The sequence below is a fragment of the Mirounga leonina genome, unplaced genomic scaffold, assembly GCF_011800145.1.
Source record: "Mirounga leonina isolate KUSES-001 unplaced genomic scaffold, KU_Mleo_1.0 Mir_170, whole genome shotgun sequence".
Classification (NCBI taxonomy): Eukaryota; Metazoa; Chordata; class Mammalia; order Carnivora; family Phocidae; genus Mirounga; species Mirounga leonina.
Genome location: NW_023270433.1, coordinates 257,213 through 282,515, shown reverse-complemented (window position 1 = coordinate 282,515; position 25,303 = coordinate 257,213). Strand labels below are relative to the sequence as shown.

The following is a 25,303-nucleotide window of genomic DNA, read 5'->3' as shown; positions in this document are numbered from 1 at the left end:
GACCCCTTGTTTGCCTGAGGGAAGACCCCTTGTTTGCCTGAGGGAAGGCCGGTTACTTGTCTGAATGAGAAGATCATTGTTTCATCCTCCCCACATTGCCTGTAAGTCCAGAATAGTTCTCATCAAGACCCTCAGAGGACTTTCTATAGAATAGCTGATGTGGGAATTGTGTGCAGCAAGCACAGGGAGAAAAAAGAGCAGTTAGAACTACTGGAGAGTGATTAAATGGGGATTTGTGCAGGAATGGGAAAGCATTGAGTGAGTGGAACAGGAAGTCCATAACAAACCTATTTGTATGTGAACATACAGTTTACTCTAAGGAGGGGGTTTTAATTTTTGTTTATTTTTTAAGGATGGGTTTTTAGTTTGTGGTCAGGGGATCATGAACTTTTCAGTAAATGTTATTGGGACAATTGATCTTTTGGGGGAAAAATAGAGGGGAACTGTCGCATCATGCCACATAGGAAATGGAAATTCTGTTCTGGAATTGGATAGTGGTGATGGTTGCACTACTTGGAATATACTAAAACACTGAATTGTACACTTTTTTTTTTTTAAGATTTTATTTGAAAGAGAGAGAGAGTGAGTGGAGGGAGGGGTGTGGGAGAGAGAGAATCTCAAGCAGACTCTGCGCCGAGCATGGAGCCTGACCCAGGGCTCGATTCCACAACCGTGAGGTCATGACCTGAGCTAAAATCAAGAGTCGGACACTTAGGGGCACCCGGGTGGCTCAGTCGTCGAGCGTCTGCCTTCGGCTCAGGTCATGATCCCAGGGTCCTGGGATCGAGCCCCGCATCGGGCTGCCTGCTCGGCGGGAGCCTGCTTCTCCCTCTCCCGCTCCCCCTGCTTGTGTTCCCTCTCTCGCTGTGTCTCTCTCTGTCAAATAAATAAATAAAATCTTAAAAAACACACACACACAAAAACTGTGGTCCTGGGGCGCCTGGGTGGCTCAGTCGTTATGCGTCTGCCTTCGGCTCAGGTCATGAGCCCAGGGTCCTGGGATCGAGCCCCGCATCGGGCTCCCTGCTCGGCGGGAAGCCTGCTTCTCCCTCTCCCGCTCCCCCTGCTTGTGTTCCCTCTCTCGCTGTGTCACTCTCTGTCAAATAAATAAAATCTTAAAAAAAAAAAAAAAAAGTCGGACGCTTAACTGACTGAACCACACAGGTGCCCCTGAATTGTACACTTTATTTATTTATTTTTAAAGATTTTATTTATTTATTTGAGACAGAATGAGAGAGAAAGAGCACATGAGAGGGGGGAGGGTCAGAGGGAGAAGCAGGCTCCCCACAGAGAAGGGGGAGCCCGATGCGGGACTCGATCCAGGGACTCCAGGATCATGACGTGAGCTGAAGGCAGTCGCTTAACCAACTGAGCCACCCAGGTGCCCTGAATTGTACACTTTAAAAGCATGAATTTTAGAGTAGGTAAGTTATATTTCAGTAAAGCTGTTGTTTAAAAAAGTAAATTACAGAAGCTTTAAAGTGTCAACATAAAATACCGAACTGTGGAAGAAAATGTTAGAAACTGTTTTTCTAATCTCAAATAAGGAAGGCCTTCTAGTGCCAGACACAGATCCAGAAGCGACAAAGAGAAAGATGAGAGGTTTGACTTGTCCAGATAAAGTCTCAATATTTTTGTATGATAAGAAAGACCAGAAGCAAAGCTTCACTTGATAGGGAAAATTTTTATAACATATTTAATAGGCAAAGCATTGTTACCGATATGTGTGTAGCTTATCCTAATTAATAAAGCAAGTACCCAGTAGCAGTATGGACTGAGGGTTTGGTCGCATGAGACAAAGTGGAAGAAGTAGGAAAGTATGTGAAGCCGTGAAGTTGCTCAGTGCCTTGTATACTTGGGGAATGAAGACCACAGTGATTGTGCGACCCCTTGGAGGGCTGGTTGTGCCTCTGTGGGCATTGCTGATGGCAGTAGTCTTGAACTGCACGTTTGTGGAGAGGAGTGTGTGTCTGTTGGCTTGTCCTGGGGGATCTTAGTTTGTGTAAAACGCAGCCTCAGAGCGAAACTGGTAAGGGTGTGCCTCGATTAGGGAATGGGGAAGTTACTGGGTGCAGCCCCACAAAGAGCCAGGCTGAGGGTGTGTGTTACCACATCCCTGCCTCAGGGGGTAGGTGGAGAAGGGGTGAATGGATACCCATATATTTTAGTGTTTTTGCATTGAAAATGTATTCATGTATTACCTGTGTGGATAGAAAAGATAAATACAGAAAAAAAAAAAGGAAAAAAAAGTACCTATATTGCTTTGATATGGAAATAATTCCAAAACATATTTTTAATTAGAAGAAAGTTTCATTCACAAAATTGTGTTGGGTGCTCTGCCAGCCAGCAGGCAGAATCATGCTTCTGTGTTCAGGCCCGTTCATGCCAAACATGGGCTGGAAGGACTGTGAGCAGCACTAGCATGATGGTCCTGGGGGCTGAACTGGGCTCTTGGGTGGGTTTAAAGGGTAGGTTTTGCATTTTGTATTATTTTTTGGCTTCTGGAAATGTTTTTACTGTGTATTTTGTTACTTTTTAATTGAATTCTACTACACACAAAATGCACCAAGTGCACTAGTCTTCAGCATACAGATGATGGTCTATTACGTGCTGAGGGGGCTGCCTTCCAGATCAGTACAGAAATACAGCAGAGGAGCGGCCCACCTGGGACGGGCTCTTGGGCAGGGGTCAGGCAGGACTCGCAGCTGGTCCCGGTCACTTCATGGACACAGCACCTGTGTCCTCTCCCGCCCCCCAGCCCGCCTGTGCACGTGCATCTTCAGCGCTGACTGCCAGTGTGTCCAGTAAGACGTGTTTTTATCGAGTCACCTCCACTGAAGGGTCTCATTAGTTGTGTTTTCTTTTTGGCTTGTTGTGCGGCTGGCCAGACGGACGGCGAGTCTGAAGAGGAGCAAGAGTCAGCCGGCACCGGGGAGGAAGACGAGGATGGAGATGAGTCTGATCTGGTAACCCCAGCCCCGCACTCTGATTTCGTGTTTGGTGGCAGAGTAAAGCAGGAGGCTCTGTAGTCTGTCCAGCCCTTCACTCAGCCGTCATTGCAAGTGTGTGCTTGGAATCTGGGGCCGTGATGGCAGATCTCATCCCAGACCTTGGGAAGGAGCATGAGAAAGACATCTGAGCAGAGAGCCAAAGGAGATGGGCTTGGCTCAGGTCCTCATCGGGCAGGCAGGGCTAGGGGAGGGAGGTTGGGGCCTTGGTGTGTGAGGGGTGGTAGAATGGGTAGGAATTGGCAGCAAGGACAGTGGCCATGATTCTGCCCTATGACCAATGTGAGAGAGAAGGAAGGACTTGAGGTGTCTCAGGATTAGAGCCAGCAGGACCTTCTGTGGGCTGGTTGTCACAGGGAGGTAAGCGGTCAGAGGGCAGGGGCACTGGGTCTGTGGGGATGGGGGAGCAGGGGCTTGGAGATGGGGAAGAGCACAAGCCTCAGTCAGGATGGGGCCCAGAAAGCACCCAGCAGGTGAGCTTGAAGCAGAGAAGGCGGAGTTGACGTGAGACGGGAGGGTCATGTTGTGAGCTGAGAAATCCTCCCAAGAGGGAGACACTGGTCCCTGGCATCAGTGTGTTGTGTGGGCAGATGAGATGAGGACTTGGAAGGGACAGTTGGGTTTGGTGATGAGCCGCTCTTTGTCTGGAATGGCAGCTTGAAGTGACAGTGAGCTTGGGGGCAGTGCTTGAGGAAGTTGGGTCTGAAATTTTGCAGTAAGGAGGGCAGGGGTGAGGCAGAGGAAATGGAGCACAGGGTGCATGGGGCCACTGGTGGGGCAGCGGAGGAGCCTGTGTGTGCCGGCGGGCCACCGCAGTCAGAACTGGGCACCCAGCACCGCGCCTGGTGTACCTCCTGCTTTCCTCCTTTCTAGCGTCTCTCTGTATCCCTAGGGAGCAGGGGTTGTGTGATTCTCCTTGTAGACCAGTTGAAGGTGGTGGCAGTTCTTGCTCTGCGTCTCTTTGTAGATGCCCTTTCTGCATCTTAGGTTTTAGAAAGGGTCACAAAAATCTTAAAATATTGTAAAATTAATTGTAATTTCTTTCCTTATTCTCCATGTAGATAATTAATGTGGACATAGATTCTGAAGCAGATTGAGGCATTCATTGTTCCTTTTCTCATGAGCAGAATGAATAGATGCATATGATTAAAAGTGGATTCTCTCACTGAGCTTATTTATTTATTTAGTTCCTGACTAGAACTTTCTCATTCTTTCTTGTGCCAGATTCGAGTAAGATTTATAAATTCCATTTAAATGTTCTTGGCTTTTCTTTTCTTTTTTTTTCCTGTAAAATAACAACTTAGTGTGATTTAGGGGAAAACATGAGTATTTTTAAGAATGGGACCAGAAAAGTGTCTGAAAGTGAAATTAATCTCCTAGTTGAAGAACCAAGATATAGCAGGTATTTTATTTTGCAAGGAAACAAAACTTCTAGCACCTTTTGCTTTCAGGAGCTCCCATGCTTTGCTTTTTCTGTTCCTGCCCCTTTGGCTCTCAGAGTTCTGAATCCAGTATCAAGAAGAAGTTTCTCAAGAGGAAAGGGAAGCCTGACAGCCCTTGGATCAAGCCGGCTAGGAAACGGAGGCGGAGAAATAAAAAGAAGCAAAGCGGTGTGCTGGGTAAATGTGATGTCCACATTTGAGGACTGTCTGGGTGGGAAGTGGGCCCATGGGAGGCCGTCCGGGGGTGGGGTTGGGGTTCTGTGTAGGATTTCATTTGGAAAAGGGGCTTTACTGTTTTAAGGGGAAAAAAAGGTATGAACTTCATTAGAGACACTCAGGTGACCCTCAGGTGGCTTCCTTCTGGCAGACCTCCCTTAATGCTGGTTGCATTGTTGAGTGTTGAGCTAATTGGGATTATTCATCTTTTTCCTTGTGTGACCAGGAATCTGTGGCTTCTGAACATTGTATGGTTGCCGTGGCTGCCCTTGGTGTCAGGTGTGGGCAGTGCCTGGGTCCACACAGTGGCTTTCAGCCCTTTGGTCAGATTCCCCTGTTCTGGAAGTAATTTTGTTAAAGGGGATGCAGGGAAGGAAATGACCCTGAAATCCAGAAGGTGAGCAAGCCTAGTGGGCCAGGGGTCGCTTCTGATGGCTTTGTTGCAGAAGATTCGGCATGTGCTGTAGTGCACGTGATTCAGGTGCACGGTGGTGAGTTTCCACACGTGTATGACCACGAGACCTCCACCACAGTTATGTCGTGAATGCTCCTGCTGCCACTTGGTGGCCTTTCCCTCTCCCCAGCCAGCCCTCCCCATCCCTAGGCGCCTCTGCTGTACACTCTGTCTGCAGATTGGTTAGCACTGTGTAGGACCTCATTTGAGTGGATGACTGGGGAGGTGCCCTTGTCTGTCTGCCTTGTGCATAACTGTTTGAGTCATCCACGTTGTGGTACCGGTGGATCGTTGGCCAGGAACGATTCCGTGGTTCACTCTTCACCTGCTGATGGACGCTTGGGCTCTTTCCTGTGTTTGTTTCTTACATTTGTATACAGTCTTTATTGATCAGACACTTTCGCTTACCTTGGGTAAATATTTAGGAGTGGACTAGCTGAGCTGTATGTCTGACTTTAGGGAACTGCCGAGAGGTTTTCAGCCGGAGGCAGGAGTACCGCCCTCGTCTCTCACGTTCCCACAGCGGCACAAGAGCTCTGCGCCTCTGTGTCCTTGCGACACTCGTCAGGGTCGGTCTCTGGTCCCAGTGCTGCTGGGGCATCCCGGGCCTCGCCGGGCCTTCACTGCGTGTTCACCTCGTTGAGGGGTGAGGCTGCACACCGTGGCCTCGTGTGTCTCCTTTGTAAAGGGTTCTCTGTTTTGCTCATTTAAAGGTCAGATTGTATACCTTCTCACTGACTTGGAAGAGTTCTTGCAAGATTTCGGATACAAGTCTTTGATTATGTACACATTTTGCACATATGTGTGCCTAGTAAATAAAGAAAATTTGTTGAAGTCTAATGTATGAATTCTTTTCTTTTAAAATTCCTGCTTTTTATGATCCCAGAAATCTTTTACTAGGTCAGGTCACAAAGATTGTGTCCTGTATTCTCTTCTTGAAGTTTTACAGTGTTAGGCCTGATGCGTGCATCTCTGACCCATTTAAGTTAGCATTTGTGTGTGCTCTGCGGCAGGCCGCTCCCCTGTTGCGTGTGGATGCCCAGTTGTTCCTGCCCCACTGCTTAATTTGACTTGTTTCTCTGGGTCGCCCTTCGAACCTTTGTTGACAGTGTGTGTGGGGGCTGTTCTATGTGCTTGTTTATCTTTACGCTCATACCACAGAGCCAAGGAGCTTGTTCTGATTCCACAGTTAAACATTGGCCGTTCTTCTCCAGCCCCCCGATGCACAAACAGGTTTGCTAAGTGGATGTCAGGGAGGCAGAGCTAACCCCGAAGCACAGAGGAGAGCTGTGTGTGGAGCCCGTGAGCCTCCCGTGAGCTCCGTCTCTTTCACTCACGTTTCCTTTTCTCTTCACCACGGACGACCGGCCAGTGTGGCTTTTTTGCTCGCTAACAAACGAACAGTGTTGGTAGACTTAAGACTGCATGTGAGATGAATGCTTGAATGTTTATTCGCATAGGGGCTCAAATTTTATTTCTTTGTGTAGGGTGTTTAAAGTTGCCCAGACTACTCGTATTCTTCACATGCGTGGTGATGAGCTGAGCTCTCACAGTGGCTGGCTTCATCCTGTCTGTCCATGAGCTCAGGTGCAGGAGGCGACATGCGTTCACAGGCCCCGGGTACCACACTGCTCTGTATTATGGCTCACTTATTTCTGATCACCGACATAATATCAATGACTAGTGTTTGGAAGCTTGGCTGTGAAAAACAGGCACCTGCCCTTTGCTAGTGTTAGATATTATCCTGAGTGAGTGTGTACTGTTCACAGGCTTCCTCCGTGAAGTCTGCTCACAACGGCAAGAACCCATGTGGGTTCTCCAGGAATGGTGGACAGGCCTTGAGGGCATAGGAGGCCTGAGTCTGGGCAGCGCCCATTTCACAGGCCCCTCAGTTGTATTCAGATTGCATTGCCCTCTAGAGCGTGATGCCCTTCATAAAGCACCATGTCTGACAGGTGGATACGTCCCTGCAGCCCTGCGTCCTTTCCCTTTGAATCCCGAACTCAGATGTCCGTGGGATTGGGCAGGTTTCCCAGCAGCACCGATGGGGTGGCTTCTCAGCCACTTTACATCAGCTGGTCTTTCAGACCTGCAGATCAGAGAATTCTGTTTTATTTTTAAAGTAGTAGTTACAGAACATTTATATACTATGTTTTATGTTTCCTTGGTTGTTTGATCAGCCTTTATCTGACTGGTGTAGTTACAGAGAAAGATGTTTCCACATGTCAGTTTCTTGTTTTTCGTGATACAGCTCCCCCTCCTGCCACGAATAGTCTGTGCAAATGGGGGAGTTAGCAAAATGAGGCGCAGGAAAGAAACTGAGTGAGGCCGCAGTGTCCTGGACAGGGGTGGTGTTGGAGTTCGTGGTTTTGCATGGGTTAATTAGCCTTCCCCATGGTCTCTGCTGGAGAGGCGGCCCGCATGCAGTGTTTCACAGGCCCCTTCTGAATGCAGGTTCTGAAGCATATACGTCATCTTCAGGAAGCGCAGAGCAGACGGCGCCCGGAGACAGCACGGGGTACATGGAAGTCTCTCTGGACTCCCTGGATCTCCGTGTCAAGGGGACGCTGCCCTCACAAGCAGAAGGTGAACCTCTGTGCTGTGACCAGGCCGGGCACCATCTTGCTCTTTGTTTGCTGGGGGCGGCCTCATACTAACGTGATGCCCTCTGGTGGGTAATGATGAAACGTTCGATTAACTGCATCCCGAAAAGGTGGCCGAGTGGATGCACTGGGGCGCGTTTGCCCAGTCCCCCATGGCATGGGAGTGAAATGCCGTCGCCCGTAAGATCAGGTTGTTGGTGGTCATGGCTTACAACACGTCCGCCTGTCGGTCAGACACATTTTTACGTAGCGTTCCTGCTGGAGAGGGGTCCTCCCGCCCTGGCTGTGTCACGACGTGAGACGTGACACGCTTTGTCATCGTCTCTGACTCCGATTGTGATTGGTGTTCAGGTGTGTTCTGTGCTGAAACAAAGGGTACACCTAGTGCTGGTTTGGGCCTTGAAGGTGCAGGCGTACCCACAGCTCCCCTGGTTCTGGGCCTGGAATGCTGGGGGTGCGGGCAGTCAGCTGGCCCGAGTTGTGCGGGGCTTTCTCTCCACCACTGTTTGCTCTCTTTGAACCATTTAGAAACCTTTCATCCATGAAAAGGAACTAATCACTGACTGTTTTGGAAAATCTGTTTAAAATGTAGTATGGGGAAAATGTAAAATCCTAAAGGTATTTACATTCCACGTGGACCTTGCAGTTGTGGGTTGTGTGCTGCTATAGGAGTTTAACCTGTCAGTCTTCAGAGGACAAATAACTGGCTTTTTAGGGTTTTGAACACTAGAGAAATTTTGATCACCTCTTTAATGTGGGAAATCACACCTTTAGGCGTAAGACACATTGTAGACTTGCCCGTCAGAGAAACCATTTTTCTTCTTCTTGCACCAGATAGAGTAGAACGCCTCTCTAGTGCCCTGAAGTTGTTGGCATCATCCCCTCATGCTTTCTTTCGACATGAAGGGTAATTTTTCTAAACCTGCTTTTTAGGTTTGTTTCAGGAACCCACAGATTTGGATGTAAGCTGGAAATAGTATTTCATCTAATCAGATTTCCCCTCTGCTGTGCCCCGGTGGTTGGAGGTGAGGAGACAGCGGGGAGCACAGTGGAAACTCCTGTTGCTCACAAGCACAGTGACCTTGGCCTTGCCCCAGTTTGTTTAGCTGAGCAATGGGAGATGGTGTGTTTATGTGCTTATATTCTCTTTCTGGTAAAAGTAAGTGCCAAACTGCAAGTTGGAGAAGTAGGAGGGGAAAGTGAAGGCTTTCTGAGATTCTGTGACATTTTGTAAGTTGATTTCCTAAACTTTATTTTTCCCTGATTGGTAACGACTGATTGATTAGTCAGTGATTGGTCTGTCCAGTCGTACTTTTGATTTAGAGAATCGGTGCATTGAAGACACAAGTTGCGTTTGCAGCCCTGCCTTTTTTTTGGTGTCTGGTTTTGGACACTTGAGGGAGGCAGTTGTGGAGCCCGAGGCTGGACAGGAGGGACAGAGTGCCTCAGGCTCACTGGAGGCCTAGGGGGTGTGCTCTGGCGATGGGTGCAGAGGGCAGCTGATGGTTCTGGGTCATGGGTCCAGAGGGTCCAGGCTTGAGCCTGCAGAATGTTTGTGCACAATCAGAATCCGCTGCTCGCATGTCCTTCTTGGCATCTTTGCTGCTAGGTCTGCTGAGTGGAAGTTGAGTAACATTGTGGTCCCAGCAGAGGATGGTGGGGGGGAGGCCAGGAGTGGATGACGTGGAGATTTTGGGGGGAGCCAGAGCTCAGTGGCAGTGGGCACTTGGTGGGGTTCTCTTGAGCCGTTCCCTTGGCGCCCCTGGTGGCTCCCACTGCTGGAGACAGGGGCACACCCCATGCTCAGGAGGCGACTGAGCCACTGCCGCATTGTCCGTGTGTGGGAAACTAAATCCTAAGGCCTGGTCCTCACTCCCACCCTCGGCCTTCTCAGCCATGCTGGCCGGCCCCTTGGGCAGCCTGTGTCTTCCTTGTTGTAAAATGCAGTTGCTAAGCAGAGTCCTCGCCAGGGCTCTCCCAGTTTTAAACTTGTGGTGTTGCTAATGTTAGTTCTAGCTCACCGTTTCCCTGTTTCCTCTCACCGTGAAGGAAGGGAGTCACTCTCTTGGGGTGTAGGTGACCCAGAGGCTCAGCAGTGTCACAGGGCAGAATGAGCATGCAGGCTCCTGCTGTCAGTTATGGAGGGCCCTGCATCCTGAGTCTCCTGGTGAGGACCAGCCTCAGATTACACATAAGGGTAGTGGTGGGCAGTGAGGGCATGTCCTCCAACCCATGTGGGCCCACGTACATAGGTGTGGCAACAAGAGTCCATTATTCTCTCTCCCTTCTTTTTCTTTTTCCTTTTCCTTTTCTTTTTCTTATTTTTTTTTTTAAGATTTTATTTATTTGACAGAGATAGCGAGAGAGGGAACACAGCAGGGGGAGTGGGAGAGGGAGAAGCAGGCTTCCTACGGAGCAAGGAGCCCGATGCGGGACTCGATCCCGGGACCTGGGATCATGACCTGGGATCATGACCTGAGCCGAGGGCAGACGCTTAATGACTGAGCCACCTAGGCGCCCCTCTTTTTCTTATTGTTTTAAGTAGGCTCCACACTAGGCTTGAACTCATGACCCTGAGATCATGACTTGATCTGAGATCAAGAGTCGGATGCTCAGCTGACTGAGCCACCCAGGCGCCCCAAGAGTCCGTTCTTCTTAAGTAAGAGAGCTAATGGCGAGTGTTGGAGATGTCGATCACCTTATGTTTCCACTTCGGCTGTCTCACAAGAGGAGAGCATGAACTGTGTCTTCCTTTGGAAGCAGCCAGACCCTGTTTCCAGGTTGGATTGAGGGGTCTTTCTGGCAGCCAGCCTGCACCCCCACCCCTGGAGGCCAGCCTGGCTCTGGCTGCACTCACATGTGGGCTGCAGGCCCTCCTTCTCCCCTGGTGTCTCACCGTAAATTGGGGATTAGAAGGAGATAAGATGTACCACCCTCATTACTGCTGTCACTGTTAGCCTAGCGTCCCTCAGCTCCTCCCTCCTCAGTCTAGCAAACGTCCTGGGTAATAAGTAAACCCAGATGGAATCGAACGTTTCTTTCTGTGGCTACAATTCTAAAACCAGGTGAGGAGAGCAAGGTCTTAACATGTATTAAATGCCCTTTTGTGTGAAAACCAAGAAATTTAGGGGTAGCTAATGAAGGTATAGTCTCTTTCTGAACTTAGGTCCTGGATCCTGAGAACATGGATTACCGAGTAATCTTGTGAGCCCGGCTGCTGGCATGTCAGTGGGAGAGGTTCCCGCCCAGTCCCGCCGGCAGCGGGCGCTCGACAGGCGGGCGGACCCTCTTGCTGCGGTCCTTGTGCCAGCAAAGTAATTGGCGTTGTTTTCTTCCCTCACACGTGAGGTTTCCAGAAAGACCATGTCATTGGTCGCTTTCTGGACTGCCGTCTTGAGGTGGGGACTTGGTGCCTCTGAATGTGGTGTGGAAGCCTGTGTGGGTGCGCGCTCTGCTGTTGGTGACACTCACGTGTGTTTGTGTGACTTCAGGGCTGGCCAACGGTCCCGATGTGGTGGAGACAGACGGCCTTCAGGAAGTGCCCCTCTGCAGCTGCCGGATGGAAACCCCGAAAAGCCGAGAGATCACCACTCTGGCCAACAACCAGTGCATGGCTACGGAAAGTGTGGACCACGAAGTAAGCGAGCTCGTTCTCCCCGCCGCAGCGGGACGAGGCAGGACCCTAGAAGCACGGTAGAAATGGCGGTCTTGCAGGCCTGCCATCCCTTCTGCAGCTTCTGGCTGGACCCCTGGGCCCGGAAGAGCTCCCCTCATCTGCTAGGGCTGTGTGGCACCCCAGAAACACACTTTACCCTGGATAGACAGAATAAATAGCTACTTGGTCTTTTTTCCCCCATTTTTCAGAGTAAGGAGTTGGTGTCCTGACATTCCCGGGGCTTGATTGTGTTTCCCCCCTCCCGTCCCTCTCTCCTTTACTTTAGCATCTTAGGGACTCATGGTCTTCTCTGTATTCAGTGTGTTGTAAAATGAAAGAGATCCAGAAAACAATACAAGACCAGTGTTTGGCCTGCTGAGTCTCTCTGGGGCGAACACTGATAACCTGCCACCAAGGTTCAGGATCTGACAGGGGCCTGAAGGGCCCCCATACTGCCATCTGTAGTGCTCACCTCCCTGTGTTTTCTGAACATCCTTACCATCCATATCTAAACCCATAGACACTATTGTCTTTCTGTCTTTTGATTTACACATACTCCCCCCTCCTTTTCTTTTACTTTCAATTTTTCCGTGGAACAACCCGGGCCATGTGGCCACATCATCTGGAGTTGATGGATCCCGCAGTCATGGTGCTATTCAGCTGTTCCCCTGTCCTCCTTGTACGTCTGCAGCCTAATGCAGAGGTGACCAGGCTCTTCTCACTCCCTCTGCAGGCCTTTAGGAGGACGTTAGCCCCAGGCTTTGAGATTTCCTGGAGGGTGGACCACATTGGCCCCAGGCCTCCCTGCGGGGTTTCCCAGTGAGGATCTCGTGTTTCACTGTCCCTGTCCTGGGGTCCACGGGACAGTACCTCTGTCTTCCTTCTCCTCCTGCTCCGGTACCAGTGGTGTGTGTGTCTTGTGGCTGAATGGGGTTTGCCTCCAGACACTCGAGTCTTGGAGCCGTGGTAGCTTGATTTTGTTGTGAACGATGTCTTTGGGCTGTGGCTTTGCTGTCTAGTTGCTGTTTTATGTGGGATTCCAGGGAGCTTTTAGGCCACGGTTGTTTTCCCCAGAACTGTTTTGTGGTCTCCCTATCTCATGTTTAGTTGCTAGCAAGCAGCCCTTCCCAAAACAAGCTCCTTTGTCTTTTCATTTTCTTTGTCAGGCAGCTTATTGAGCTACACTTCACACAGTGAAAGGCACCTTTTTGTGTGTGGTTCTGAGTGTTGGCAAATGTGTACGTGACCCCCACTGCTGTCAGGAACCTGCTATTCAGGTCGTCCGATGCTTTTCTGAGTCTGTCCGTCAGTTCTGTTGCTGAGGGAGGAGTGTTAGATTCTTCAGCCGTATGGGTTTCTCCTTCCGGACCCATCGGTGTGGAGGCTCTGCTCCGTTCACCTGCGTCTGATGCGCTGTCCCTCTGCAACCCCAAGAGACATCTGTGCCGAGACCTCGTGTGCCCAGTACTCACATAAGCACCTCGCTTTCCTTGGATTACTGTCTGCACCCTTTTACTTTTCACCTGTCTCTGTCTTTAAAGTGCATTTCTTTAGTCTCCGTTCTTGAATCTTGTGCAGATCATCCCCACCTCATGCGTTGTTGCTGCAGTTGGGCTACGATCTAGCGTCTTCATGGTGTTAGGGTTCATGTCATCCGTTACTCATTTTTCTCTCTTTTTTGCCTTTTGGATTGAATTTGTTTATGATTCCAGTTTATTCCACTGTGGCTTTATTATGTACGTCTTCTGGTGTCTGCGGGGACTGCCCCGGGGTTTACGGCACACGTCTGTACTTTGTTCTGGGGTACCTGCACTTGACGTGGTGTAAGGGTCTTACGGTATGTGGTCCCAAATCCTCCCTCCCAGCTTTTGTCATGCGTTTTAATTTCATATGTACCACAGGCTATTGCTGTTATTTTTGCTTTAAATAGTTGTCTTTCAGATTGCTTAAGCATCAAAGTAGTCTTTGGTGGACTTTCATTTAGACCCTACCCCAGGACCGCCCCACTCTGTTGAGTCGGAGCCCCGGATGCGGCTGTCCTAGCCGCCCCCACGCGCAGCTCGGTGCCGACAGTGAGTGCTCTCACTTCCGTGGGCCTGGAAACGTCTCTGTTCTGCCTTCGTCTGGGGAGGTATTTTCATGGGCGTAGAACTCTCAGCACCTGCACAGGCTGCTGCTGTGTCAACTTCCGTGGTTTCTCACGAGGATGCCGGCCGCCCTCCCTGTCTTTGTGCCTCTGCTGTGATGTTGAGTTTTTCTTCGGCTGCTCCAGGGTTTTCTCCTGTCTCTGGGCCTGGGTGCCATGGTTTGGCTGTCTTTCTCTTTCGATGCTCATCCTCCTTCAGTCTCTCTGAGCCTCTTGGACTTTGATCTGTCGCCTGCTTGTCCCCGAGCCTCCTCGCCTGGCAGCCCTTAACTTCTTGGCCTGGCTGTCCTCCCCTCTCTGGCACTCTGGTCACATGTACGTCAGCTTATGTGATACTGTCTCAGCCGGTGGGTGTTCTGCTCTTTTTTCTGTTTCTATTTTAGGTTTGGGTTAATCACGTTGACCTTTTTCAGTTCAGTAATTTCTTCCTTGTGGAGTATGTTCACGAGCCAGTCATATGCATTTATTTGTTCCCATATTTTTTATTTCTACCGTTTTTATTTGACTTTCTAACATTCCTGGTGTGCTTGTGCGGCATCGGGCCACCTCCCAGTCTCCTTGTGTGGCCTGCTCTGGCTCTTGGCCGTGTGCTCAGACTCCTGAGCAGAACCCCTCAGCTGCAGCACCTCTGCCGCTTTGGACCAAATGACTCTCTGTGCAGGATCATCCTGTTTGTAGTCGGATGTTTAGCAGCATCTCCTTTCCTGCTTGTGACAACTGTAAATGTCCACGATGTTGTTAGATGTCAGCTTGACTGCGTGTCAGTCTCAGAATTCCTGCTGTTTGTCCATGCTGGCTCTTGACGCTGGTTCTCCCGGTCTCCCTCCCCTGGGACGGCCACTTTGACCTCTTTGAAATTTTCCTTGTATTTTAAATTTTTTTCCCATAGTTTTACATAACCCACTTTTCTGCTGTCATTTCTTGACTGTCTGCGTAAGAGATCCTGCCTGTTGGTTTCTGACTGTGGCGGAGGTGCTCTCCTTTCTCATTACCTCACCTGCAGTTTGCATTCTGTCTTCATTTTTGGTTAAAACTGTATTTGTGGTTTTCATAACACACTATGGAAATGCTCACAGCTGAGCCAGTGGCATGCTTGGATTACATTTCTTCTGCTAAACGGCTTTTTATTTTCCTGAGTTAATGATTTTCTCATTTTCTATTTTCTGTGTACCTATTACAAATTCAGTCCTAGACTGATGGGATTGCACATTTCTGTAGGCATTTTCAGCGCATCAAGTCTGTCTGGGTCACAACTTTCTCGTCTTGGTTGTACATTAACCGTCAGTGGCTTCTCGCGGAAGGTTGCTGGGGGTTAAATATCGGAGACTTTGTACTCTGGAAGTGCTTCCTGTCAGTCAGAGCTCCGTGTTGGACACGTTTCCTTCTTATGTTGGGATTGCTCTTTGTCCTGTTGTTGCGTGGTGCTCGCCGCACGGCTGGGCTGCTTCCTCCTTGGCGTCCCGCTGCCTGGCCGGGAGCACGCCGGTGCCCGGCCGCCGCCGCCCCGCACACAGGCAGGGACGGGCGCATCCTTCCAGTTGGTGTACCCTTGCCTTCTCTCCGTTTTACCTTTATTTTAGGTCCCCTAGATGGAGCCTCCAGTTTTCTTCTCCATTTTCCAAATTTTTGTCTGTTTGCTTCACTTTCAGAAAATTCCCCATCTTTCTTCCAGCACTTCTGTGGGGATTTCCCTTTCTTCCACCTTAATTCTAATTCTTGAGAGCTCATTTTTCCGCAGGCGTGTCTTCCTTGTAGCCTCCCGTTCCAGTGTGGGAATGGCCACGAAGTCTGTTTCTTTAGGGGCACTGGTGACAGTTTCCTACACACTCTCCCGCCCTAGCTTGTGCTCCTCAGATGGCTTCTGATTTCCGCTTGGTAGCTTTAGTCTCTGTGCTTTGTCTTTGCTTCTCCCACTGGAGCACACGTTGGTCAGGGAAGGTGGGTCTGCACCTTGCTGTTCGCTGAGTCTGCGTCACTTGGGGGGGGTGGGGGCACCGTCGGCTGAGCAGTTGCAGGGCAGGTCATGGGGCACCTGCTCAGAGGCCCGAGGCCGCTGTGGGTGCACCTGAGTCACACTCGCCCACTGTCTGCAACTAACCTTAGCCCTTTGTCTGGTGTTTCGCTCTGGCTGCCCTGCCCACTTGCGGGGCTCCGTGGATTCGCAGGACGTCCCACTGCTGGCCCACGACGTCCTTCCTGTCTGGCCTGGTGTATGTCCACTTGTCCTCCGTGCCTGCCCTACGCCCCGGCTTGCCCTGGCTGTTTCCTCGATTCGCCCAGTTAACCACCCGTGGCGGACCCTCTGACACTGCACGCGGCCACCTGTCGGGCTCACTGTTCCGTTCCGGCGGACTCGCAGAGGACGGAGCCCCCAGAGTCCGCTCGGACTCGCATCCTCCCCTCCCCCAGCCCCTGACGGCTCTGCTGCTGACCCTGGTCTTGTGTGATTACAGCTGGGCAGGTGCACCAACAACGTGGTCAAGCATGAGCTAATGCGCCCGTCCAGCAAAGCCCCGCTCTTGGTGCTCTGTGAAGACCACCGGGGCCGGATGGTGAAGCACCAGTGCTGTCCCGGGTGTGGCTACTTCTGCACAGCGGTAAGTGCCCAGTGCGCCGTGCGGGGCCCCGGCTCAGCCGGCTCGTGCCCGTGCTCCCTCCCTCCCTCCCTCCCTCCCCTGGCTGATCCTGTAGCAGACACCTCCCAGCAGCGCCCTGGCCTGGGGCCCGCCTGGAGGCCCCCGCCCACAGTACGCTCTCCTCTTGCTTCGTGTGAGCCTGTGGCCTCCCGGGGACAGCTGGGACGCGGGGGCAGGCGCCTCAGCCCTCCTCCTCCTGCTCGCTGTGTCTGACACACGGCGGCCTTGCTCCTGGGCAGGGCCTGCCTGCCTCCTCTTCGCTTTGCTGTCGTCTCTTGGTTTTAGGGTCTTCTCTGTCAGTTACTTCATTCCACACATACCCACGCCTAGGGTGCCCGTCAGAACGCGGGGATCCCTGCAGTTCGCTTGGCCCACGGCTGAGCAACCACGTGGGTCAGGAGCCTCTCTGCAGTGGCTGCTCTTGGGATTTCACCTGTGTGCCCTTCGTTGTCTTCCACATCCTTGTTGCTTCTCCTGGAGAAGAGGGAGACTGCTTCTCTGGGTCCAGTGACCCTTAGCTCGCAGCAAGGGCGCGCTACTCTCACTACTTCTCGTCGTGCTGGGGGTTTACGTCCTTGGTGCTGCCGGCGAGTCCTTTTCTGAGGCCATTGGGTTTGCCTGAAGTGCCCCCTGGCGATGCTGGGTCACCCCTGCGGAACGCTGTCCCCCCTTTCTGTTCCGAGTCTCTCTTTCCTGGATTGTCCTCTGGGGGTCCTTCTTGGGACCTGGTTTTCTGTGCAGTCTCTTCTCGGGTGAGAACAGCCGGAGAGTGAGGCCTTGGCCTCCTGGGGTGTGGGGGGCAGTCATGTGGCTTCTCCCCACTTGGCTCACTCTCTCTAGAGCAGCGGTGGAGCAGGGTGGGGGTCGTCTGGGTGGCTCGTGGCTTCAGCTCAGGTCACGATCTCAGGGTTGTGGGATTGAACCCCAATCAGGCTCCGCACTCGGCGTGGATTCTGCTTGAGAGTCTCTCCCTCTCCCTCTGACCCTCCTGCTCTTGCTGTCTCTCTCTCAAATAAATAAATCTTCAAAAAACAAAAACAAAAAACAAAGCAGGGGCACGTGTGGACACACCACAGACATAGGACATGGGTCTCCTGCTTACCTGGCCAGGGACTGGGAGCCCCGACTGGCCTCTGGGCCCCCGGCCCCCACACCACCCTCACAGGCAGGTTCAGTAGCACTTCATTTACTTTCATGCATGTTAGCCGTAATTTTAAACAGTGATTTCTAGTCTTCCCGTTTTCAGGGTAATTTTATGGAGTGTCAGCCTGAGAGCAGCATCTCTCACCGCTTTCACAAAGACTGTGCCTCTCGAGTCAATAATGCCAGCTACTGTCCCCACTGTGGGGAGGAGATCTCCAAGGCCAAAGAGGTGACCATCGCAAAAGCGGACACGACCTCCACCGTGACGCTGGCCCCCGGGCAGGACAAGAGCTCCTTGGTGGAGGGCAGGGCTGACACGACCACGGGCAGGTATGCGCCCAGTGCAGCCGCAGTCAGCTCCCCCGGAGAGCCGTGTGTCTCTGAGCGCTGACCCCTGCATGTGTGTGTGCACGTGTCCCCTGCGCCTGCAAGAGTGTCTGCACGTCTGTGCACGTCTGTGCCCCCACACAGCCGTGCCTCTGTTGCATGCGAGTATAATACGAAAACTCCAGCTTGTGCAGTCAGTCATGTTTTGAAGGCCCTGGCTAAACGAAAAAAGAATTTTGTTAAGGGAAGGGTTCATGTTGGGAATATATAACGTAATAAATATCACACTGATAGAAAAGTAATACTTCATCGAAGGCTGTTGAAAAGAGCCTTGAATTGTAGACGTATCAAACTGAATATTGGGAGGAGGCCGAATCCTTCTTGTTCTGTATTAACCCTGCTAATCTATAAATGAATGTAACATGCCTTGAATCAGGTTTCCGGGAGGATTTCCTCCCACTGGCAAGAGCAGTGGGTTTGATAGCTCCAACTGGGAAGTTCATTCACAAAAGCAAACGTGAACGTGGTCCTGGAAACCCTGGAAAAGTTGCCCTTTTGCTTTGAATGTCACTTTCTTCCTGGGAATTTGCCCTGAACTGGACTTTGATCCAAGGACTGAACAGAGAGCGAGTCTGGAGCTGTTTTCACGCTCAGCTGGAAGGGTCCAAGTGAATCATGTTCTGTGTTTTCGTTGGTCTCCACAAGAAGTGGAGTTTTTCACGTGTCTACAATTCAGCATATCATTTGTTTCCTACCCCTGAAGCACTGCTGGACCACCGCTCTTGGAGGACGGCAAGCCGCAGGGCACAGCCCCCCAGGCAGCCGAGGGCTTCGACCTCACGGGGCCTGCCGGGCTGGTGAAGCCGGCCCCCGGCCTTTCCCAGGGACCAGGGAAGGAGACCTTGGAAAGTGCTCTGATCGCTCTGGACTCGGAAAAGTAAGAACCAGTCTGCGTTTTCAGACGTGGCTCAGGGCCTGGCCCACTGACATCTGCCCATCTGGACATTCCTTCCTGCAGATTTCTCTTCCCTCCGTGTCAGCCACTGGGCCGTTTGCGCCCGTGCGTCTGGAAACCCCCCAGTGCTTCCAATGCCGCCATGGTCGCACTTCCTAAGAGTCTGCACCCCGTGCGGCACCCCCTGAGGGTCACTGGGCTCCCCAACAGAGTCACGGTGCATTCCCAAGAAGGTCACTGTAACGTTCTTCAGCTTTTTGATAAATGGTTTCATCAGGACAATTCACGTATTTTTACACTGTTTCGGGAAATTATTGCAAGTTGTCCATTACACTAAGAGCAGAAGATGACTTCTTTGAAGTCATAAGTGAGGACAGTCCTTGTGAGGCTTTTACAGACATTTCCCTTGGATATTGTTGACCCCCTGGTGTTGACTTCAGGACATAAGAGCAAATGCCACTTGGCTCATTCCTCATCTGTGAAATGAAGGGTTGGATCAAGTGGCTGTTTAGGCTCACCTGCCAACTCTCAGATAGTGCAGCCCTGCATTAGGGCCCCGAGTCTGTGACCTGTGAGCCAGGCAGGTATCCTCTCCCAGGGAAGCCCACTGGCCTAGTTCACCAGGGCCTCAGGCCAGGCCACATGCCCTCCCTTGGGACAGCATGCCTCTCTGCCAGAAGGCGTGTATGTCATGGTGCTCTCGATTAGGGGAGGCCCAGGTGTTAGGACACGCTGCCCAGTCCCCCATAGTTTCCCTCTGTCAGTCTCCAGCCTCATCTGTGGCCCTGATGTTAGGGTGACTGAGGGTCCCCCTGCCCCGCTCACCAGGCCCAGACCGCATACTGCTGAAGGGGGCGGGCTGGGCCAGGGGTGACCACACTGCCCCTGCCACCTCAGGGCCTCCCCGGACCCCATGCTGCAAAGATGGTTCGCTCTGTTGTCACAGTACACAGAAGCCTCAGGAACCATTCTCCTGCGGTGGATGAAGAAGGTAGTTGCTCGTTTTTGTTGTTTTTTTCCTGTGGGGTGCCTGAGCCTGGTGAGTTTGGCGCCCCTGACCCTGAGGCATCAGCAGGTAGACTTCGCAGGCCTTCCCATCCTGCAGCGTGCTTCTGTGCATCTGCGGCCGTGGCCCGTGGGCTGGGAGCCCGGTGGGGCCACCCGGTGGTCACAGCTGTCCGTGCTTTCCCCGCAGACCCAAGAAGCTTCGCTTCCATCCGAAGCAGCTGTACTTCTCCGCCAGGCAAGGAGAGCTGCAGAAGGTGCTGCTCATGCTGGGTAAGCAGCCGTCACGTCCGCTGGGGCTTGCTGCCTGTCCCTGGGGCCCCAGGGGCCGGTAGTAGTTTGTTACCTTTTCTTAGGAGCTGGGTCTCATTTTTTTCTCTATCTGTCTCTCATTTCTCTGACCTGGGCCCAGTGGTGTTCATCCTGTGCGTGATGTTCATATTCTGTTATTTGTGATAATAGAAATATTTTCTGTGAATCTGTCATTTTAAAAGAGGAATTAGGTGTATGATTAAATTAAGAGAAGATGTAGCTTTAGAAAAAGGAAGATGAGTGAGCTGGGGCCGACTGGGCGCGCCTGGCAGGAGGGCAGGTGCCAGGCCTGTGCTGGTGGAAGCCAGCTGTGGGCAGATCAAGACGCTGTGCACTGACGTCTGTGCGTGCGTCTCAGGGCTGACGCACCTGCCGGTGCTTTCGGGCCCTTCCCAGCTCTGCTCCGGCCAAGGAACGGGCGGTAATTCGATGCTGAGCTCGCAGCTTGAGGCTTTGTTTCTCTGGGTTCAAAAGAGTGATTAAAAATCCTTCACTTGACAGTCAAAGAAGAAACTCAACGATTTATTCCAAAAATGTCAGTTATGTAATGTTGACCAAAATGGCGGTTTTAGTCGTCTTCCCCCTAGGCTTGGTGGGGTGCTGAGGTTGCCTGGCTGCTCTGTGGCCAGTCTGTCAGCCGATTGTCCGCGTCAGGCCTGCTGGGATCATGTGCAGCAGGTCACGTGTGTGTGAGGCTGCCCAGTGGGCCTGTTGTCCTTGAGCTTAGCAGGTGCCCCCGGCCTGGAGGGAAGGCTGAGAGCAGGAGTGCTTGAAAATACAGAAGGAACCCCAGAGAAACTCTGGGAGCCCTTGAGTTAGACAAGGGCGGTGAGTGAAGGGATTCATGTTGTTAGGTGGTTCCTGGCAATAGACCCACATGGTGAATTTTGTGTGAAGCTAGCGTACTTCTTTTGAGTCTTCCAGCGTGTTTGGAGCCTGGCTTCACTGTTACCTAGACTCGGGATGGTGTTGTGTGATGCTGGTTCTCGGTGGTCGTCCACATGTGCTTTTATCAGCCTTTGTGACCACCCTAAAGTGGTGGGAACCAGAGGCTGCTTCCGAGATAATCGGTGAAACCTTTTTGTTGACAGTTGACGGGATCGACCCCAACTTCAAGATGGAACACCAGAGCAAGCGCTCCCCACTGCACGCCGCCGCGGAGGCCGGCCACGTGGACATCTGCCACATGCTGATTCAGGTCGGACGCACGGCTCCCCACAGAGCCCTCCACCCACTCCCTCCTGTCTTTATTGAGTGAAATAAAACGGGATTCATAGTTTAGAGAGCTAGAAAGTGCAGCACTTCCTGGCTCCAAGAGAAAACCAGCGTTTCTGTCCCCCGAGTCCTGGCCCTGATGTCAGTCCAGCAGCCGCTTCTCCGGCTCTTTCTGGACTTGTCGTCTTTGTTCCCGTTCTGCATTCGGGTTTCAGTATTCGTTACTCACTTTGGAGCGTGGAAAGGCTTGGCTCACATACCACCCCCCCACCCCACCCCAGTCCTCCCCATTTGATCATGTCCCCTTGTTGCTGAGATCAGTGGGAGCCCTTGTGGGCCGTGGCGCATACGAGAGCCGTAATTGTCAGGTGCTCCCGTCGTCTCTTGGCCTCCTGCTGATTCATCCCTAGCCCTCCGAACAGACCGCCTCCTATCTCTGTGTCACCTGGAAGCCCTGTTGCTTGCTCCCATGTCCTCTTTCTCTGGGCCACCCCTTCCCTGACCCTGGCCCTGTGTTGGGTCCCCTGTCTGCTGGAGACCACATTTTCAGTCTGATCCTTCATCTCCGACGCTTCAGGAAATTTCCTTCGGTCCACTGGTCTGAAATCCCACTGCGGTGCAGTGGTCTTTTGACTCCTTTGGGGCATTTGGTGTGTCCTTTCAGTGTAGACATTCCTGTCCCTTGTTCTGGGGTTTCTGGATGCCACCTTCCCATCTGCCCTCTGGAGCCCCCGTTCATGTTAGGCCTTATGGACTCATCTCTGGTCTTCGCTTCCTGCCGTGCACCTGCTCTTCATTTCCCGTTCCACTTGCTGGGCAGTGTTCTTGACCTCACCGTCCAGCTCCTCTGGGGAATTTTAATCTGTGCAGTCACATCTCGAGGTCCAGAGTCCTTGCTTGCTCCCTGAGAGTTCCTTTTTTGTACCTCTGCTCTTCCCTTGTTCCTTTGAAGGTATTACAGTAATTTTGAAGTTTTATGCTGCTCTGTTCGTTTTGGTCTTTCTTTTTTAAAGGTTTTCCTCAGATGCCTGATGATTCCTGTTTGTTCACATCTGAAGTACTAAAATGCTGGTGGGGGGGTCCCGGCCTTGTCCCTTTCAGGTGCCCGCAGACACTGCTGGCTGGAGAGGGGCGCATGTGGGCTGTCTCCTCCTTGCGCCTCTGTGGGAGCCAGAGTGCCAGCGGCCAGAGTGCCGGGGCTGCTCCCCTCCCTCAGCCTCACGCGTGTGTCTTCTGTCTTGACGCCACAGCTTCTGCTGGTGTGTCCCCACTCACCTGCTTTCTTGTTTTTCTGACCGGTGCTGATGGAAGCAGCAGTGTGGGCGGAGCAGTTCGCAGTCGCGTTGACGTGTGCGTGCGTCTCTTTTACAGTAGACACACCTGTTAGTGAAGATTTCTAGCTCCCCCTCGTGCCAAAGAGCCTCTGATTTGGATGTGTCTTGTTAAGTAGCATGTTGCTAGATTTTTTAAAAGCGCAGTCATAACCGTGGTATTTTAATAGGAACTTTTAGTCTAGATAATGTTTACTGTAATTTCTGTCATTTAAATATATTTCTGATGTTTTATTTTGTTGTTTTGATTCTTAGTCCTTTCAAACAGACATGTTTTTTTTTAATCTCCTTTGTTGCTTTCTTTTGGGTTGATATTTGCTTCAATCATCTCATTTCCTTTCTCTTTACTCACGTGGAGGCTGTAGACTCTTCTTTCTTGCCTCCAGAGGTCACTCTGTGATCTGGTGTGCAGGTGTTATGTCCTCCGTCTTTAGACAGGCAAGATGAGGGAGCTGCAGACGCCAAGTTGGGGGGAGAAGGCCTTGCACTGGATTGGTGAGCTTGAGCCATTTCGGTGGGGAGGCCCATGGAGGCCTCAGGTGCGAGTTCAAGGAGAAGCCTGGCAGGACTCAGGGGCAGCCGAGAGGGCTGCTCAGAGTGGTCCTCCTGTAGGGGATGGTTCTTGGCGGTGACTGTGGTGGGTGGCTGATCTGACGGAGAATGAGCTCATTGGAGGGAGGTCAAGGGCAGCGGGCATGGTCATCGAAGCAGTGACCACGGGTGCTAGTGCTCTGAGGGGTGAGGGCTGGGGGTCAGCACTCCAGGGGGACCGTTGTCTTGTCCCCGTTGCGAGGAGGGCATGGACGTGGTTTGTGCTTTTGTGAGGGTGGACTGGAGGCCCAGTGCTGTGTGGGACTGTTGCAGGACAGGGGCGAGGCAGGAGGTGGGGCAGGGTCGCCCTGATGGTCCTGTGGGCTGTGTTGGGTGAGGGGCTGCCCAGGCTCCTCCTCATCTCAGCTGCCAGTGTGGGGGCTTCTTGGGAGACGTTGCTGGTTGTTTTCTTTCACTTTGTTTAAGGAATGATTCCACTGTCTTCCAGCTTCTGTGCTTTCTTTTGGGAAGTTAGCTTTGAAAGGGCTTGTTTTTCTCTTTGGTCTTTTTTTTTTTTTTTTTTTTTTTTTTTTAACCGTTAAAGTGTGTGTGTGTCTAAGATGCATACAGAAAAGTTCTTAACATGTGAACGTCCTGTTAATAAATAATCGTGAAGGGCACCCACCTCAGCCCAGGTCAGGACACAGCCCTGCCCACCCCCGCTGGAGGGGATGGCTCTCCAGGCTCTCACAGCCTCGGTCTCTGCATCTCTCTGGTTTGATCACCATGTGGCTTACCTGTGTCTGCCTCCCCTCTCTATGCTCATCGAGTCACGCGGTAGGAATTCTAGTGTGTCTTCTTTTCAGTCCAAGAGCAGAAACCCTACTCATGCCTGTGAGCACGGGGGTGGGGGGCAGTGTGCCTGTGCTCTGGTCTGGTCCTGCCCCTCCTGCCCTCGTGTGAGGCACCGTCCTGGGAAAGCCGAGAGCTCAGGAGCTCTTGCCGTTCTGCAGCTTCTCTGTGTCTTAAACTGTTGCAAAATAAAATGTGACTTACTGGGGAAATCAGCCCTTTCTAGTGTTCTCTGTGACCCTCTGTGCTGACCTGATGTCGATGGCCCAGGCTGCTCACTCCCTGAGCTTGGGAGCCTGTGATTATGAGTATTTTTCTTCTTTTAGAACCTGAGCTGCTTTCCTGAGATTCCCCAGGAAAGAGGTGCGGTAGGTTTTTCTAGTTTTCCCTGAATCCAAGGGCGTTGTTTCTAGGAGGTTCAGCTTTGGTGGGTTATCTCTCACCCCACACCGTCCACTAGGCAGGCTCTGGCTCTGCACCCTCTCCCCAGCCCCAAAGCGGCACTGAAGCTGCTGACCTGGGGTTGCTAGCCCGCACTCTTCTGGGTTCCTGTGCTCTCGGGGTTTGAGGAACGTTCCCTTGCAGCCAGAAGCGCCTGTGAAGAGCAGTTTTGAGATCTTTCCATCCTGTTTAACTTTCATCCTGAGGCCTCACTGGAAATAGCTCTTGTTTCGTTCGGGCCCTGGCCCGCTGCCACACGTGGCCGTTTGGATTTAAATGACAAAATTAAACGGAAGGAAGTATGTACTCCTTAGGCACTGAGCGGCGTTCCCCATGCTCAGGGGCTGTGTGGGCAGGGTGCTCTGCTGGTCTCAGATGCAGATGCAGCACATCCAGCTCCAGCAGTTCATGCCGGCCTTTGGCCAGCCCCGGGGACATCCGCGGTGTGAGCATCCCTGCCACTGGTCATTCATGACAGCTGCCCTGGGTCCAGATGCAGGTCACCTCCCTCTGCTCCCCAACTCTAGGGTGCCCCGTTGCCTTGTCCTCCTTGTGTGAGTGTTGCCGTCTGTCGGGAGCCTGTGAGGTGTTTCCTAACAGAGAAAGGTGTATGTTCTGTTAGTCACAGAGCCCAGAGGAGAGGGACAGAGCCACACCTGTTGCACTGACCTCTGAGCTCGAGGACCTGCCGTGGACTGCAGACACCTCACGCGGTGCATGCACCCACCTTGCACACCCACACGGGTCTTGCACACTCTGCATGGTCACACAGGGAGGTTTTGGGGAACGTGTGGGGGTTGGGGCCTGCCTGGTGTCCAGCACTTGGGCTGTGGTGTGTCTGTCCTGGAGTCTGTGCTAAGTCCATCCTGCTGGACGAACTGGGACTTTTCCCTTAAGACCCACTTTCCTGTTCTCACCATTCTCTCTGGTGGGAATCCCATCAGTCACGTGGGGACCTCCTGGTTTGACTTGCTCTCCTCTGTCTTCTCCCCTGGCTCAGGATTCTCAGGGATTCTTTGGCTTTGTCTCTC

At 52.0% G+C, this 25,303-nt stretch overlaps 1 protein-coding gene across 7 annotated transcripts in view; it reads left to right on the top strand.

The window, feature by feature from the left end:
- Window positions 1-25,303, top strand: part of EHMT1 (euchromatic histone lysine methyltransferase 1) — a 79,074-nt gene that overhangs the window by 24,002 nt on the left and 29,769 nt on the right. For 4 of the 7 annotated variants that reach the window (XR_004681167.1, XM_035015335.1, XM_035015338.1 and 1 more), the window contains exons 6-14: window positions 2,889-2,966; window positions 4,507-4,627; window positions 7,575-7,706; window positions 11,215-11,360; window positions 15,978-16,121; window positions 17,407-17,633; window positions 18,394-18,567; window positions 19,781-19,863; window positions 20,994-21,100. Coding sequence is in view for 6 of the 7 variants with exons in the window: in XM_035015335.1 (XP_034871226.1) it covers window positions 2,889-2,966; window positions 4,507-4,627; window positions 7,575-7,706; window positions 11,215-11,360; window positions 15,978-16,121; window positions 17,407-17,633; window positions 18,394-18,567; window positions 19,781-19,863; window positions 20,994-21,100 (1,212 nt within the window). In the remaining variant the exon portion in view is untranslated. The remainder of the gene's footprint in view (window positions 1-2,888; window positions 2,967-4,506; window positions 4,628-7,574; window positions 7,707-11,214; window positions 11,361-15,977; window positions 16,122-17,406; window positions 17,634-18,393; window positions 18,568-19,780; window positions 19,864-20,993; window positions 21,101-25,303) is intronic. The other 3 variants (XM_035015339.1, XM_035015341.1, XM_035015340.1) reach the window with 2 other exon arrangements.